We start from the raw sequence: 13,995 nt of genomic DNA, 5'->3' as shown, positions 1-13,995 counted from the left end.
TTAATATCCAAAATCTACCAGCAAAGGAGATCCAAGGACCAGATGGCATCACAGATGAATTCTATCAAGTATTTAAGAAACAATGACATCTATCCTTCTCAAATTCTTCCAAAAAGAATAAAGGAAAGAACACTTCCTCTGGCCAGTGTAAGGAAACAAGACAAGAAATAAAAGGCATCCAAACTGTACGGGAAAAAGTAAAATTACCTGTGTTTGTAGATGACATGATCATATATATAGAAAGCCAAAAAGATTACACACACACACACACACACAAAACCAGTTATAACTAATAAATGAATTCATCAAAGTTGCAGTATATAAAATCAGCATATCAACATACAAAAATCAATTGTTTTGATATACTAACAATGAAAGGAAAATTTTAAAAATTCTATTTATAATAGCATCAAAAAGAATAAGATCCTTAAGAATAAATTTAACCAAGGAGGTGAAAGACTTGTACACTAAAAACTAAAAAATATTGCTGAAAGAAATTAGACACAAATAAATGGAAAGACATTCTGTGTTCATGGATTACAAGAGTTAATATTCTTAAGATGTCAGTACTACCCAAATTAATCAATTCAATGCAATCTCTATCAAAATCTCAATGATATTTTTTTGCAGAAATAGAAAATTCCATCCTAAAATTTATATGGACTTTCAAAGAGATTGCAAATAGCCAGAACAATCTTGAAAAAGAACAAAGTTGGCATTGCACACTTCCTGATTTTAAAACTTACTACAAAGCTACAGTAATAAAAACGATGTGCTACTGGCATAAAGACAGACATATAGACCCATGGAATACAATAGAAAAATAGAGAGCCCAGAAATAAGAACACTCATATATTTGGTCAGAAATTTTCAACAAGGATGCTAAGACCATTCAATGTAGAAAGGATAGTCTTTTCAGCAAGGGTTGCTGGAAAAACTGGATATCCACATACAAAAGAATGAAGTAGGACCCTTACCTTACACAATATACAAAAATTAACTTAAAATTTATCAAAGACATAAACATAAGAGCTAGAACTATAAAACTCTTTGGAAAAAACACAGGGGAAAAATTTTATGACATTGGATTTGACAATGATTTCTTGGATATGACACCAAAAGTACAGGAAACAAAAGTAAAAATACGTAAATTGGACATCAAAATTAAAAACTTTCATGCATCAAAAGACACAGTCAACAGAGTGAAAAGGCAAAATAGGAGAAAATATTTGCAAATCATATATCTGACAAGGAGCTAGTATCCAGAATATAAAAGAACTTCTAGGACGGGCACAGTGGCTGACACCTGTAATCCTAGCACTCTAGTAGGCCGAGGCGGGTGGATCACTCAAGGTCAGGAGTTCGAAACCAGCCTGAGAAAGGAATGTAGTACTGATGTATGTTACAACATGGATGAACCTTTAAAACATTATGCTAATTGAAAGATACCAGACACCAAAGACCACGTAGGTTTGATTACATTTATATGAAATATCTAGAAAGGCAAATCCACAGAGATAAAACATAGATTAGTGATTCCCAGGGTCTGGGGATAGGGAGGGATGGAGAATGACCCTGTAATGGGTACGGGATTTCCTCTTGGGGAGATGAAAATGTTCTGGAACTAGATAGTGGTGGTGGTTGTACAACACTGTGAATGTACTAAATGCCACTGAATTATACACTACAAAATGTATACTTTAAAATGGAATTTTATGTTATGTGAATTTTATCTCAATAAAAATAAGTGTCCCCTTCACATTACTTATGAAGCTTGCAAGCCAGTAGAAACACTGATCGATTAGAAATCTTATAGGCCTAAACTGGGTGACATGATAGGATTTAGACAAGCACTGCAAATATCTAACATTTAAGACCACATCTTGGCCGGGCGCAGTGGCTCACGCCTGTAATCTTAGCACTCTGGGAGGCCGAGGCGGGCGGATTGCTCGAGGTCAGGAGTCCGAAACCAGCCTGAGCGACAGCGAGACCCTGTCTCTACTATAAATAGAAAGAAATTAATTGGTCAACTAATATATAGAGAAAAATTAGCCGGGCATGGTGGCGCATGCCTGTAGTCCCAGCTACTCTGGAGGCTGAGGCAGAAGGATTGCTTGAGCCTGGGAGTTTGAGGTTGCTGTGAGCTAGGCTGACGACATGGCACTCACTCTAGCCTGGGCAACAAAGTGAGACTCTGTCTCAAAAAAATAAAAAGACCACATCTTCATCGTTTTTAGTTTGTAAAAAGAAAAAGAGAGTTCTTTGGTCCTATTGAATAGCCACAATATTAATTTCTCTAATACCAGATACATCACAACATATCATCAGCCATCCCATCCAAAATGCATTTAGTGGCTCATTGCATTCTAATTCTTGATAAGGCTTGGTTAGTGCCAGAAATAGGGCATCCAGGCCTGGTATCTTATTCCAAACCAAAGCCAACCTGTTGAATAACCACAAGTTATTTATCACATACAAATATAAACAATTCTGCCTGTGCCCTTCAAGTAGGTACAGTGTACCATAGTAAAGTTATATTCCAAAGGATATCCCAAAAATTATTTTTCTTTTTTATTTCAACATATTATGGGGGTACAAATGTTTAGGTTACCTATATTGCCCTTGCCCCAACCCGAGTCAGAGCTTCAAGTGTGTCCATCCCCCAGATGGTGTGCACCGCACCCATTAGGTGTGTATATACCCATCCCCTTCCCCCTCCCACCTTCCCAACACCCGATGAATGTTATTGCTGTATGTGCACTTAAGTGTTGATCAGTTAAAACCAATTTGATGGTGGGTATATGTGGTGCTTGTTTTTCTCATTCTTAGAATACTTCACTTAGTAGAATGGGTTCCAGCTGTATCCAGGATAATACAAGAGGTGCTAGATCATCAATGTTTTTGGTGGCTGAGTAGAACTCCATGGTATACATATACCACATTTTATTAATCCACTCATGTATTGATGGGCACTTGGGTTGTTTCCACATCTTTGCAATTGTGAATTGTGCTGCTGCCAAAAATTAAAGTGCTACCCCTAGGTACTGCTTTTAATTATCAAAGTTAAAAAGAATTTTTTAAAACCTTATACTTTTGTGTTAGTCAGTATAATTATTCTTCTAAGAAAAAAATAACCAGTTGTTTTTCTATTAATTTATAATATTTAGGTACTATTTTATCACATTGATTTATTGCCTTTTTGTTGGGAAAATTCTTAGTTATGTGCATCTGTTCAGTTCATTGCAAAATCTTTAGCACACTGGGCTAAAGATTAAATGCCCATAGCACACCACACTTATTGTGACAGCCCAAATGCCCCTACACAGTCCACATACCCCCAGGGGGAGACTTAATCCTCACTCTACTGGAGAATGATATAATACCATAAAAATACCTTACTAGTTAATGGTTCTTTTTTTTTTTTTTTTTTGTTCTTCCTACACTCACCTATAGTTAATGGTTCTTAAAATAGAGTGTTTGGCCACAGCAGTGTGGTGGCGCATGCCTGTAGTACTAGCTGTTTGCGAGGCTGAGACAGGAGGGTTGCTTGTGCCCAGCAGTTCAAGTCTTGAGCGAGCTATGGTCACACCACTGCACTCCAGCCTTGGCGACAAAATAAGACTTCATCTGTCTCTCTAAAAAAAAATTAATTAGATAAATAAAACAGAGTGAGTTTATATATTTCCAATTTTTAAAGTTAGATCATTTAAATTATCTCATCAATGAACAGCAATAGTTTGACCTCTTTGCCCCCATTCGGATGCCCTTGATTTCCTTTTCTTGTCTGATTGCTCTGGCTAGGACTTCAAGCACTATGTTGAATAGAAGCAGTGATAGTGGGCAACCTTGTCTGGTTCAAGTTCTAAGTGGGAATGCTTTCAATTTTTCCCCATTTAGTATGATGTTGGTTGTGGGTTTGTCATATATGGCTTGTATCATTTTTAGGTAAGCCCCGTCTATGCCTATTTTGTTGAGTGTTCTTATCATAAAATGGTGCTGAATTTTGTCAAATGCTTTTTCTGCCTCTATTGATCATATGGTCTTCATTTTTACTTCTATTTATGTGTTGAATTACATTTAGAGATTTGCATATGTTGAACTATCCCTGCATCTCTGGGATGAAGCCCACTTGGTCATGATAGATTATCTTTCTGATAAGCACCTGAATTCAGTTGCTAGAATTTTGTTGAGAATTTTTGCATCTATATTCATAAGCGATATTCATCTATAGTTTTCTTTTTTTGCTGCATCCTTTCCTGGTTTTGGTATCTGGGTAAAGTTGGCTTCATAAAACATGTTTTATACCCCTTTCCAATTAACCTCGTCTGAGAGGTAACTGCTAATCTGACATCACCATAAATCAGTTTTGCTTGTTTTTGAACCTCATAAAAAAGGAATCATAGTATGCACTATTCTGTGTAAGCCTTTCACTCAAATAGTGTTTTTTAGATTCATCCATGTTGATGCATTTTTCAGTTGTTCATTTCCTTTTATTGCTGTTAGTTCTTGCCTTTTATCATAGTTAGTTTATCCAGTCACCCATTGGTGAAGGACACCTGGGTTTTTTTTTATTATTATTATGAATAAAGCTGCTATGGACATTCTTGTACATGTCTTTTGGGTGTGTGTATCTATCCTCAATATCAACAGGGGAATGGTTCCAGGACCCCCACAGTTACCAAAATCTGCAGATGCTCAAGTCCTTTATGTAAAATGGCATAGTATCTGCATGCAACCTATCCATATCGTCCAGTATACTTTAAATAATCTCCAGATAACTTATAATACCTAATACACTATAAATGCTTTATAAATAGTTGTTATACTGTATTGTTTTTTATTTGTATTATTTTTATTGTTGTATTTTTTTAAATATTTGTAATCCATAGTAGATTGAATCTGTGAATGCAGAACCTCAGATAGGGAGGGCCAACTGTGTGTGTGTGTGTGTGTGTGTATATATATGTAAAACTTTAACACACACACATACATACATACACATACATACATACACATACTCATTTCTCTTGGGTATATAACTAGGAATGGAATTGCTAGGTCATAGGGAAGGCGTATATTTAGCTTAAAAAGACAATGCCAATATTTTCCAAACTGGTGATATAAATCTACATTCCCACCAACATCTTCTGTCCCTCAAAATGCACCACAAAGGAAGTGAAAAGAAAAGCCACAGACTGGTAGAAAATATTCAACAAAAGACTAGTATCCAAAATATAAAAAGAATTCCTACAAATCAATACAAAAAAAGACAACCCAGTTCTTTTTTAGTGGACATAAGACTTGAATGGGCATTTCACAAAAAGATATCCAAATGGCCAATAAACTCATGAAAAGGTGTTCAATACCATTAGTAATCAGAGGAATACAGAATAACATCACAATGAGATACCATTACACACCACCTAGAAGAATTAAAATTATAAAGATTCACAATATCAAATATTTTTAAATGATGCAAAAAATGAGGTTTCTAAAGGAGTCTTTTAATTACTTATTATCCAGCACTTCTGTACCAACCTTATGAAGTAGGTATTATTTCCTCTATTTTACAAATGAAGAAATTTGAGTTGAGAGTGTTGGCATATCTTTTGCAAGATTAGCAAAGGGTGACACTAATGTGGTGACGAGGTCCATACCAGACTAAAAAATTCTCAAATAGTGAGAATATCCCAATCTCTACTCATTTGCAAGATTAGAATATTCACACAATGTCGCAAGGACTCTCATCTAGCTTCTCATCAGTGTCATCTATGAAAAACATTTGCAACTTAGTATGCGTGGTGACTCATCAACAGGGTCCTGGCAGCAACGTGTCATGTGTCTATATGCAACATCATATTATAGTTTAATGGGAAGGGCACAAGTCCTGAAGTCAGAGTAATTGGGTGTGGGGCCCAGACTTACTACTTATTAGTTGAGAATGTAACCTTGAATAAGGAACTTAATCTCTCTGTTTTATTTTCTTTATTTGTAAAATACACCTATCTCATAGAGTTATGAGGATTGAGATAAAAGCCAGATAAGATCATTAAGATAATTAGTCCAAGAGAGTTATGAACCAAATTGGTGCCTCGGCTTCAAGGGTGGGTAACAAATACTTTCATTTTAGTAGTTATTGTTGTTGTTTTTAATTTCTTCTGTGAACCTTGGATAATAAAGTCTTACCTATGACTTCTGTTTTCAGTTCCACTTGTCCTATACAGACAAAGAGCGCTATGAAAATGAAGAGAGACCTGAGGTTCAGAAGCAGATGCTTTTTGATATGGCCAAGAAGCTACCAGTTTATACGAGAACCGGGAGTGGAGGTCAGTTCATCCAAAGTCAGCTAGAGAGGCAGCTCAGCAAAAATCTCAGAAAGGCTAAGGTCATATATGTTCTCAAACTAGCCCTTTTTTTCTCCCATCTTCTGAAAACCACTAATGAGACTTTTCCTCAATATTTTATTATAAAAATTTTCAGATACATATCAAAGTTGAAAGAATGATATAGTAAATATCTGTATACCCAACTCAGTAGTGGATTCTACTACTTTACTATATTGCTTTATCACATATCTATCCACCTGTCCATCCCTGTATTCATCTTCCATCAAGTCATCTTATTTTTCTGATGCATTTCAAATAAATAGCTAATATCAGTAAATATCCACCTAAATATTTTATCATTCTTTTTTTTGGTAAAATTTATATACAAAAACATGCACAAATCTTAAGGATATAATTTGATGTGTTTTGAAAAATGTACACATCTGTGTAATTAAAATCCCTGTAAATATTACCAAAACCCCAGAAAATTCTGTTATGCCCCGTTTCCAATCAATCACACCCCACCCTACCTCATCCCCCACAGACAACGACTATTCTTATAGTTTTCTACTGCAAATTAGTTTTTCCTCCTCTAGAATTTTACATAATGAGAATCATACACTATGTACTGTTGTGTCCAACTTCTTTTATTCAGCATAATATTTTTGAGATTTATGCATATTGTTGTGTATTTCATTTCTTTTATTGCTGAGTAAGATTACATGAATATATCATAGTTTGTTTATCAATACGTTGTTTGATACACATTTGGCTTGTTTCCAGTGCTTAGCTATTATGAGTCAATCTGCTATAAACATTCTTGTATGAGTAAGTATTTGTGTGAAGATACATCTTCATTTTTCTTAGATAAATATCCATTATGGAATTTTAGGTTTCATCTGCATGACTAGAACAGTACTTGCTGAACCAATTCTCCACCTTTTAAAATTTGAAAACAAAGGCTCTTCTGATAAGTCATCCTAATGTTTCTATAATAATAAGGAAGATCATGTTTCAAAGCTTTGTAAAGTATACTGCCAGATGTTTATATTCATATGTTCATCATTTATTTATTCAACGAATATTTATTAAGATACCATATGACAATTGGGGAAATGTTAATGTGGTCTTGGTATTACATGACATTCAGAACTTACTGTTAATTTTGTTAGAGCAGTAATATCATAGTGGTTATGATTTTTTTAAGTGTCTATATGTACTAAAACATTTATGGTTTGAAATAACACAGTGTTTGGGATTTGCTTTAAAATAATCAAGTAAAAAGCCAGTGGAGGAAATGGGTCAAGCAAAATGGCACAGTATTGATAATTTTTGAAGCTAGGTAATGGTACATGGGGTTCATTATACTATTATCTCTGCTTTTAGTGTATGTTTGAGAACTTCCATAATGCTTATTTTTAAAGTGACTACTATGAGTGAGGTACTGTTCCAGCCATTGAGAATACATTGAGAATTGAACAGACAGGCAAGGTCCCTTATGGAGTTTAAACTCTGAAGAAAATGAGACAGACGAGAAATTATATAATTTCAGGCAGTAGTAAACAGAATGATGTAATAGAGCAGAGGTTATAAACTAGGGATATATGGGATGAATTTGGCTCGTATATGTTTTGTTTGATTTCTAATGTATCTTTTAAAACTGCATTTGTTACTAGTTTCTAACAATTAGAATATTTCCACATACAAATCCAGATTTTTATGGCTTCTCTTGATAGACAATCTGGCAACATTCAATCGTATATCCACATGGCAAAAATTAGCTGGAACTAAGTATCAGCAGCCCTCTTCGGGGAGAGCATGCATTCTCAGGTTCCCCACAATCCCCAACTGGCTGCTTTATTCACTACTCACTATCCTCTGGACCAGGGGTCCTCAAACTTTGTAAACAGGGGCCCAGCTCACTGTCCCTCAGACTGTTGGAGGGCTGTTGGAGAGTGCGGCGCACATTCCACACATGCGCACTGTGGGGCCGGGATGAGTCGGCTGCTAAGCAGGACAGGCAGCGGGGGCAAAAACACCCAGTGGAGCTGGATAAATGTCCTGGGGGGGCGGCCACATGTGGCCCGTGGGCTGCAGTTTGAGGACCCCTACTCTGGACCCTTAATGCATTGGTTTGCAGCCCCCACAATGGAGAGTAATAGGAAAGGCTTCTCTGAGGAAATACCATTTGAGCTGAGACCTGAAAGTTAAGGAACTAGCCATGTGTAATAGAGTAGTCCAGAGAAACAGAACCAATAGAATAATAGAATATGTATATATGTGTGTACAAATAAATAAATGTGTTTATATATGCATGTGTGCATGTGTATATATATATATAGAGAGAGAGAGACAGACAGAGACAGAGAGAGAGAGTTTTATGAGAAATCAGCTCATGTGATTATGGAAGCTAAGAAGTCCCACAGTCTGCCATCTGCAAGCTGGAGAACCAGGAAAGCTGGTAATGTAGCTCTAGTCTGAGTCCAAAGGCCTGAGAAGCAGGAATGCTGATGGTGTAAGTCCCAGTCTGAGGGCAGAAGAAGACTGATGTCCTAACTTAGGCAGTCAGGTAGAGAAAGCAAATTCTCCCTTTGTGCACGTTTTTGTTCTATTCAGATTCTCAGAGGATTGGATGAGGCTCACCCACACTGGGGAGGACAATCAGCTTTATTCACTCCACTAATTCAAACTCCAATCTCACCCAGAAACACCCTCACAGAGACAGCCAGAAATAATGTTTAACCAAAACTGGGCACCCCATGACCCAACCAAGTTGACACATAAAATTAACCATCACAAATCAGGCTCTTCTTAACTTGGCATCCATGCACATCCCCTTAAACCATACTTAATCTCCAAATAAAGACAATAACAATGTTATAACTTTGTCTAACATGATATAACTATCTTGAGTACAACTAAAAACACACTAATCCCTTTCCCAGAAGAAGAGATAAAGTTCTTGAGTGATGTTTACTCTTCTCCTTGGTATCTTGTGACTTAAATGCCATTTAAATACTATGATTTAAAATTAACAATACTTAAATATAATATAAAATCAATACATCTTATGTTATGCAATAAAGGAATAACAGAAAGAGAAGAAAACAAAGGTATTTGAAATACATGTATTTGTGTGTATTCATAACAAAATAAGAAGGAAATACTCATGACAATAACAGTCCTTGTCCCTGTCACTGGTCACATGGTCATAGCTGGTATAACTTCTTTCTTCCACTACCCATTCAACATTACCTTTGCCTTCAGCAAGCACCTCAGCTGGTGTGGTTCTTTACCTGGTGGAGTGACTCAAACCTTCAGTTCTGAAGAGCCTGGGCTATTAGTAGTTCTGCCTGAATTGGGTTGTTATATAATAGTTTTCCATTGACCTAATCACAGGGCATGGTAATACTAAGAGATGTCCTATGTCATCTCCTGTATGCTAGACATACTCTTCCTTATCTCCATTGTGGGGTAGTGGTCCATTTTCCCCTTAGTTGTAAGGATCAATTATCCCAGCCAACATCGCACCTGCCTTCTTGGCCTGTTGATTCAGAGACATGAGGAGTTCAAAGTGCCTTAACTTTCAGTTCAATGGAATCATTACTGTGTGTCTCCTGGCAGAAGCATTCTTCCCTCTGGAACTAAGACCTCTAGGCCAGGAGAGCAGAAAGTCACAGGAACAGGGTGCAAACATTTTGTTAGTGGGTCACTAAGGGTAATGGTGAGTGATGCCACTCCCATTTCCACCATCTTGATTCCTGGACCTGTGAGTCCGGGCTATCAGAGAAACAGCATCATATTAGGTCATTAAATATGAAAAGTCTGATTTCAAATCAAAAGTGTAATTTATTATATTTCAAACAAAAGGCAGTACAAGTTAATCAAAGTATGCACCTAGACTATCAACACAGTTTTGACATTTTTTTTTTGAGACCGAGTCTCACTTTGTTGCCCAGGCTAGAGTGAGTGCCATGGCATCAGCCTAGCTCACAGCAACCTCAATCTCCTGGGCTCAAGCGATCCTCCTGCCTCAGTCTCCTGAGTAGCTGGGACTACAGGCATGCACCACCATGCCCGGCTAATTTTTTCTATATATATTAGTTGGCCAATTAATTTCTTTCTATTTATAGTAGAGATGGGGTCTCGCTCTTGCTCAGGCTGGTTTTGGACTCCTGACCTTGAGCAATCTGCCCACCTTGGCCTCCTAGAGTGCTAGGATTACAGGCATGAGCCACTGCGCCCAGCCAGTTTTGATATCTTTTTTTTTTTTTTTGAGACGGCATCTCGCTTTGTTGCCCAGGCTAGAGTGAGTGCTGTGGCATCAGCCTAGCTCACAGCAACCTCAAACTCCTGGGCTCAAGCAATCCTCCTGCCTCAACCTCCTGAGTAGCTGGGACTACAGGCATGTGCCACCATGCCCGGCTAATTTTTTCTAAATATATTAGTTGGCCAATTAATTTATTTCTATTTTTAGTAGAGACAGAGTCTTGCTCTTGCTCAGGCTGGTCTCGAACTCCTGACCTCAAGCAATCCGCCCACCTCGGCCTCCCAGAGTGCTAGTATTACAGGCGTGAGCCACCGCCCCCGGCCAGTTTTGACATCTTAACAATATCTTGTTTATATCAACACTGAAGAAGCCTGGAGAGCTAGTGGTGATGAAATTGCAAAAGGCATTTTCCACAGCTCATTGAGGATGGAATATTTTTCCTTGCAAGAAGTGGTCCAAAGCCTGTAAGAAGTGATAGTTGGTGCAAGGTCTGGTGAATATGGCGGATGACAGAGAGTTTACAAGTCCAGCTCGTGTAGTTTGAGCAGCATTGTTTGTGTGACATGTGGTCAAATGTTGTCTTGCAAGAGTATTGGCCTATCTCTATTTTTTTTTTTTTTTGAGACAGAGTCTCGCTTTGTTGCCCAGGCTAGAGTGAGTGCCATGGCGTCAGCCTAGCTCACAGCAACCTGAAACTCCTGGGCTCAAGCAATCCTCCTGCCTCAGCCTCCCAAGTAACTGGGACTACAGGCATTCGCCACCATGCCCGGCTAATTTTTTGTATATATATTAGTTGGCCAATTAATTTCTTTCTATTTATAGTAGAGACGGGGTCTCGCTCTTGCTCAGGCTGGTTTCGAACTCCTGACCTCGAGCAATCCGCCCGCCTCGGCCTCCCAGAGAGCTAGGATTACAGGCATGAGCCACCGCGCCCGGCGGCCTATCTCTATTGACCAATCACAAACGTCCTCATCATTGTATCCAATTGGTTGCAGTAGACATCCCCTGTAATCAGTTGACTGGGTTTCATGAAACTGTAGTGGGTAATACCAGCACTGGACCACCAAACAGACACCATTAGCTTTTTTGTGTGTGTTAAATATTCAGTTTTGGACTGTGTTTCAGCACTTCATTTTTATCAGGCCATTGTGCCGAACGCTTATGATTGTCAAAAAGAATCCATTTTTCATCACACATACCAATACGGTGTAGAAATACCGTATGTCATGATGTGATAGAAAAGAAAGGCAAGCCTCGAGACAATTTCTCTTCTGAAGCTCACTTAATTCATGCAGAACCCTTCTATCCAGCTTCATTACCTTGCCAATTTGTTTCAAATGGTCCGATATTGTTGGAATAATAATGTCAAGCCTTACTGCTAATTCATGCATAGGTTGAGATGGATTCACTTCCACTAAGGCTTTCAGCTCACCATCATCCACCTTGGTCTCAGGTTGTCTACGTGGCTCATTTTCAAGATTAAAATCACCAAAATGGAACTTCACAAACCATTGACATACCATAAATTCACTAGCCACAGCCTTCCCAAACGCTTAATTGATATTTCAAGCTATCTGCACTACATTAGTTGCACAACAGAACTTATATTTGAAAATAACAAAATATTTGTCTTATCTATGTTTTCATAAAAATTGCTCTCAATAAAAATTTGACAGATAGTCACAAGCCAAAATGTGTGTTTGAAAGACTGAGGATGTACCTTCACAATCAAAATAAAACAAGAAGTGTCAAAGTGAAATGTCAGCGATATCAACTGTCAAACAGTACTTGAGGAAATCAGACATTTCATACTTAATAGCTTACCATATTGGATGCTGGTTCAAAACATATACATCTTTCTAGAGAACCTTGCCTCAGCCCTGCAAGGTATTGCCACTTATCTGCCACTGTAACTGAACCCTCAAAAGACCATTCCACCATTCTATCAAGCCAACTCCTTCAGGATGTTGGGGAACATAGTAAGACCAGTAAATTCCATGAGCATGGGCCCACCACTACACTTCTCTTGCTATGAAGTGAGTTTCTTAATCAGAAGCAATGCTGTGTGGAATATCATGATGGTAGATAAGGCATTCTGTAAGTCCATGGATGGTACTTGTGTCAGAAGCATTGCATGCAGGGAAGACAAATCTATATCCAGAATGTCTTTTCCAGCATAGGCTAAATGCTGCTTCTTCTATGATTAAAGTAGCCCAGTGTAATCAGCCTGACATCAGGTAGATGGCTGATCACCCCAGGGAACGATGTCATATTGAAGGCTCAGTGTTCTCTGCTGCTGGCAGATTGGACACTCAGCAGTGGCCATAGCCAGGTCACTCTTGGTCAGTGGAAGTCCATGTTTTTGAGCCCATATAACCTCTATCCATGCCACCATGGCCACTTTGTTCATGAGCCTATTGAGTAGTAACAGGAATGGTTGGGGAAAGAGGCTGACTGATGTCAATAGAATAGGTCATTCTATACACTGGATTATTGAAATCATTCATTCTCTGCTGTGATTCTTTGGTATGAATGTTTGTTTGACCTCAAAATTCATACGCTGAGATCCTAACCACCAAGGTGATGTTATTAGGAGATGGAGTCTTTGGGGAGGTGATTAGGTCATGAGGGTAGAGCCTTCATGGATGGGATTAATACACTTATAAAAAGGCCCTAGAGAGCTGCCTTTCACCATGTGAGGACACAGAGAGAAGGCACCATCTATGAAACAGGCCCTCACCAACAATGAGTCTGATAATACCTTGATCTTGAACCTCCTAACCTCTATAACTATAAGAAATAAATTTGTTGTTTAGAAGCTACCCAGTCTATGGCATTTTGTTATAGTAGCCCCAACAGATTAAGACGTGAGCATTCACATGAGATAAAATATCTTCACACTTTTTGCCCATTCAGAGAGGTCTGTTCACATACTTCTCCAAATTTCCTTTTCTCCAATTTTCCAATCAACTTCCTTCCAAGTCCCTGACCATCCAGCCAAACCAGCAGCCACAGCCCATGAATTGGATATGATCACATGCCTGGCCATTTCTCCTTCCAAGCTAAGAGAACAACCAGGTGCACTGTTCAAAGTTCTGCCCACTGAGAGGGTTTCCCTTCACCACTGTCCTTCGTACATGTCTCAAAAAGGGCCTGTTATGCTGCAGCTGTCTATGTTTGGGTGGTGCCTGCATATCATACAGAGCTATCTGTAAAACCAGGCCCCAGTCTTCTCTTTCTCAATTAAGTAAAAACTCCCCATGAGGCCATAAGTGTAGGCTGGGAGAGAAAAGATAGTGTAGTAGTAGTGGGAGCCATGGGCATTTGGGCCACTTCTTCATGTAACTTACTTGTGCCTTCAGGTCATGCTTGGGCCTGATCACATATATGCCACTTCCA

At 38.4% G+C, this 13,995-nt stretch overlaps 1 protein-coding gene across 1 annotated transcript in view; it reads left to right on the top strand.

The window, feature by feature from the left end:
• The window catches only part of ZDHHC15 (zDHHC palmitoyltransferase 15), a 96,442-nt gene that overhangs the window by 32,826 nt on the left and 49,621 nt on the right, over nucleotides 1-13,995 (top strand). The window contains exon 4 of the mRNA XM_012755350.3: nucleotides 6,206-6,326. Within this exon, the coding sequence (XP_012610804.1) occupies nucleotides 6,206-6,326 (121 nt within the window). The remainder of the gene's footprint in view (nucleotides 1-6,205; nucleotides 6,327-13,995) is intronic.

This window comes from Microcebus murinus, chromosome X, assembly GCF_040939455.1.
Source record: "Microcebus murinus isolate Inina chromosome X, M.murinus_Inina_mat1.0, whole genome shotgun sequence".
Lineage (NCBI taxonomy): Eukaryota > Metazoa > Chordata > Mammalia > Primates > Cheirogaleidae > Microcebus > Microcebus murinus.
Note: the sequence above shows the minus strand (reverse complement) of the source record. Positions and strands in the feature narration are given on the sequence as shown.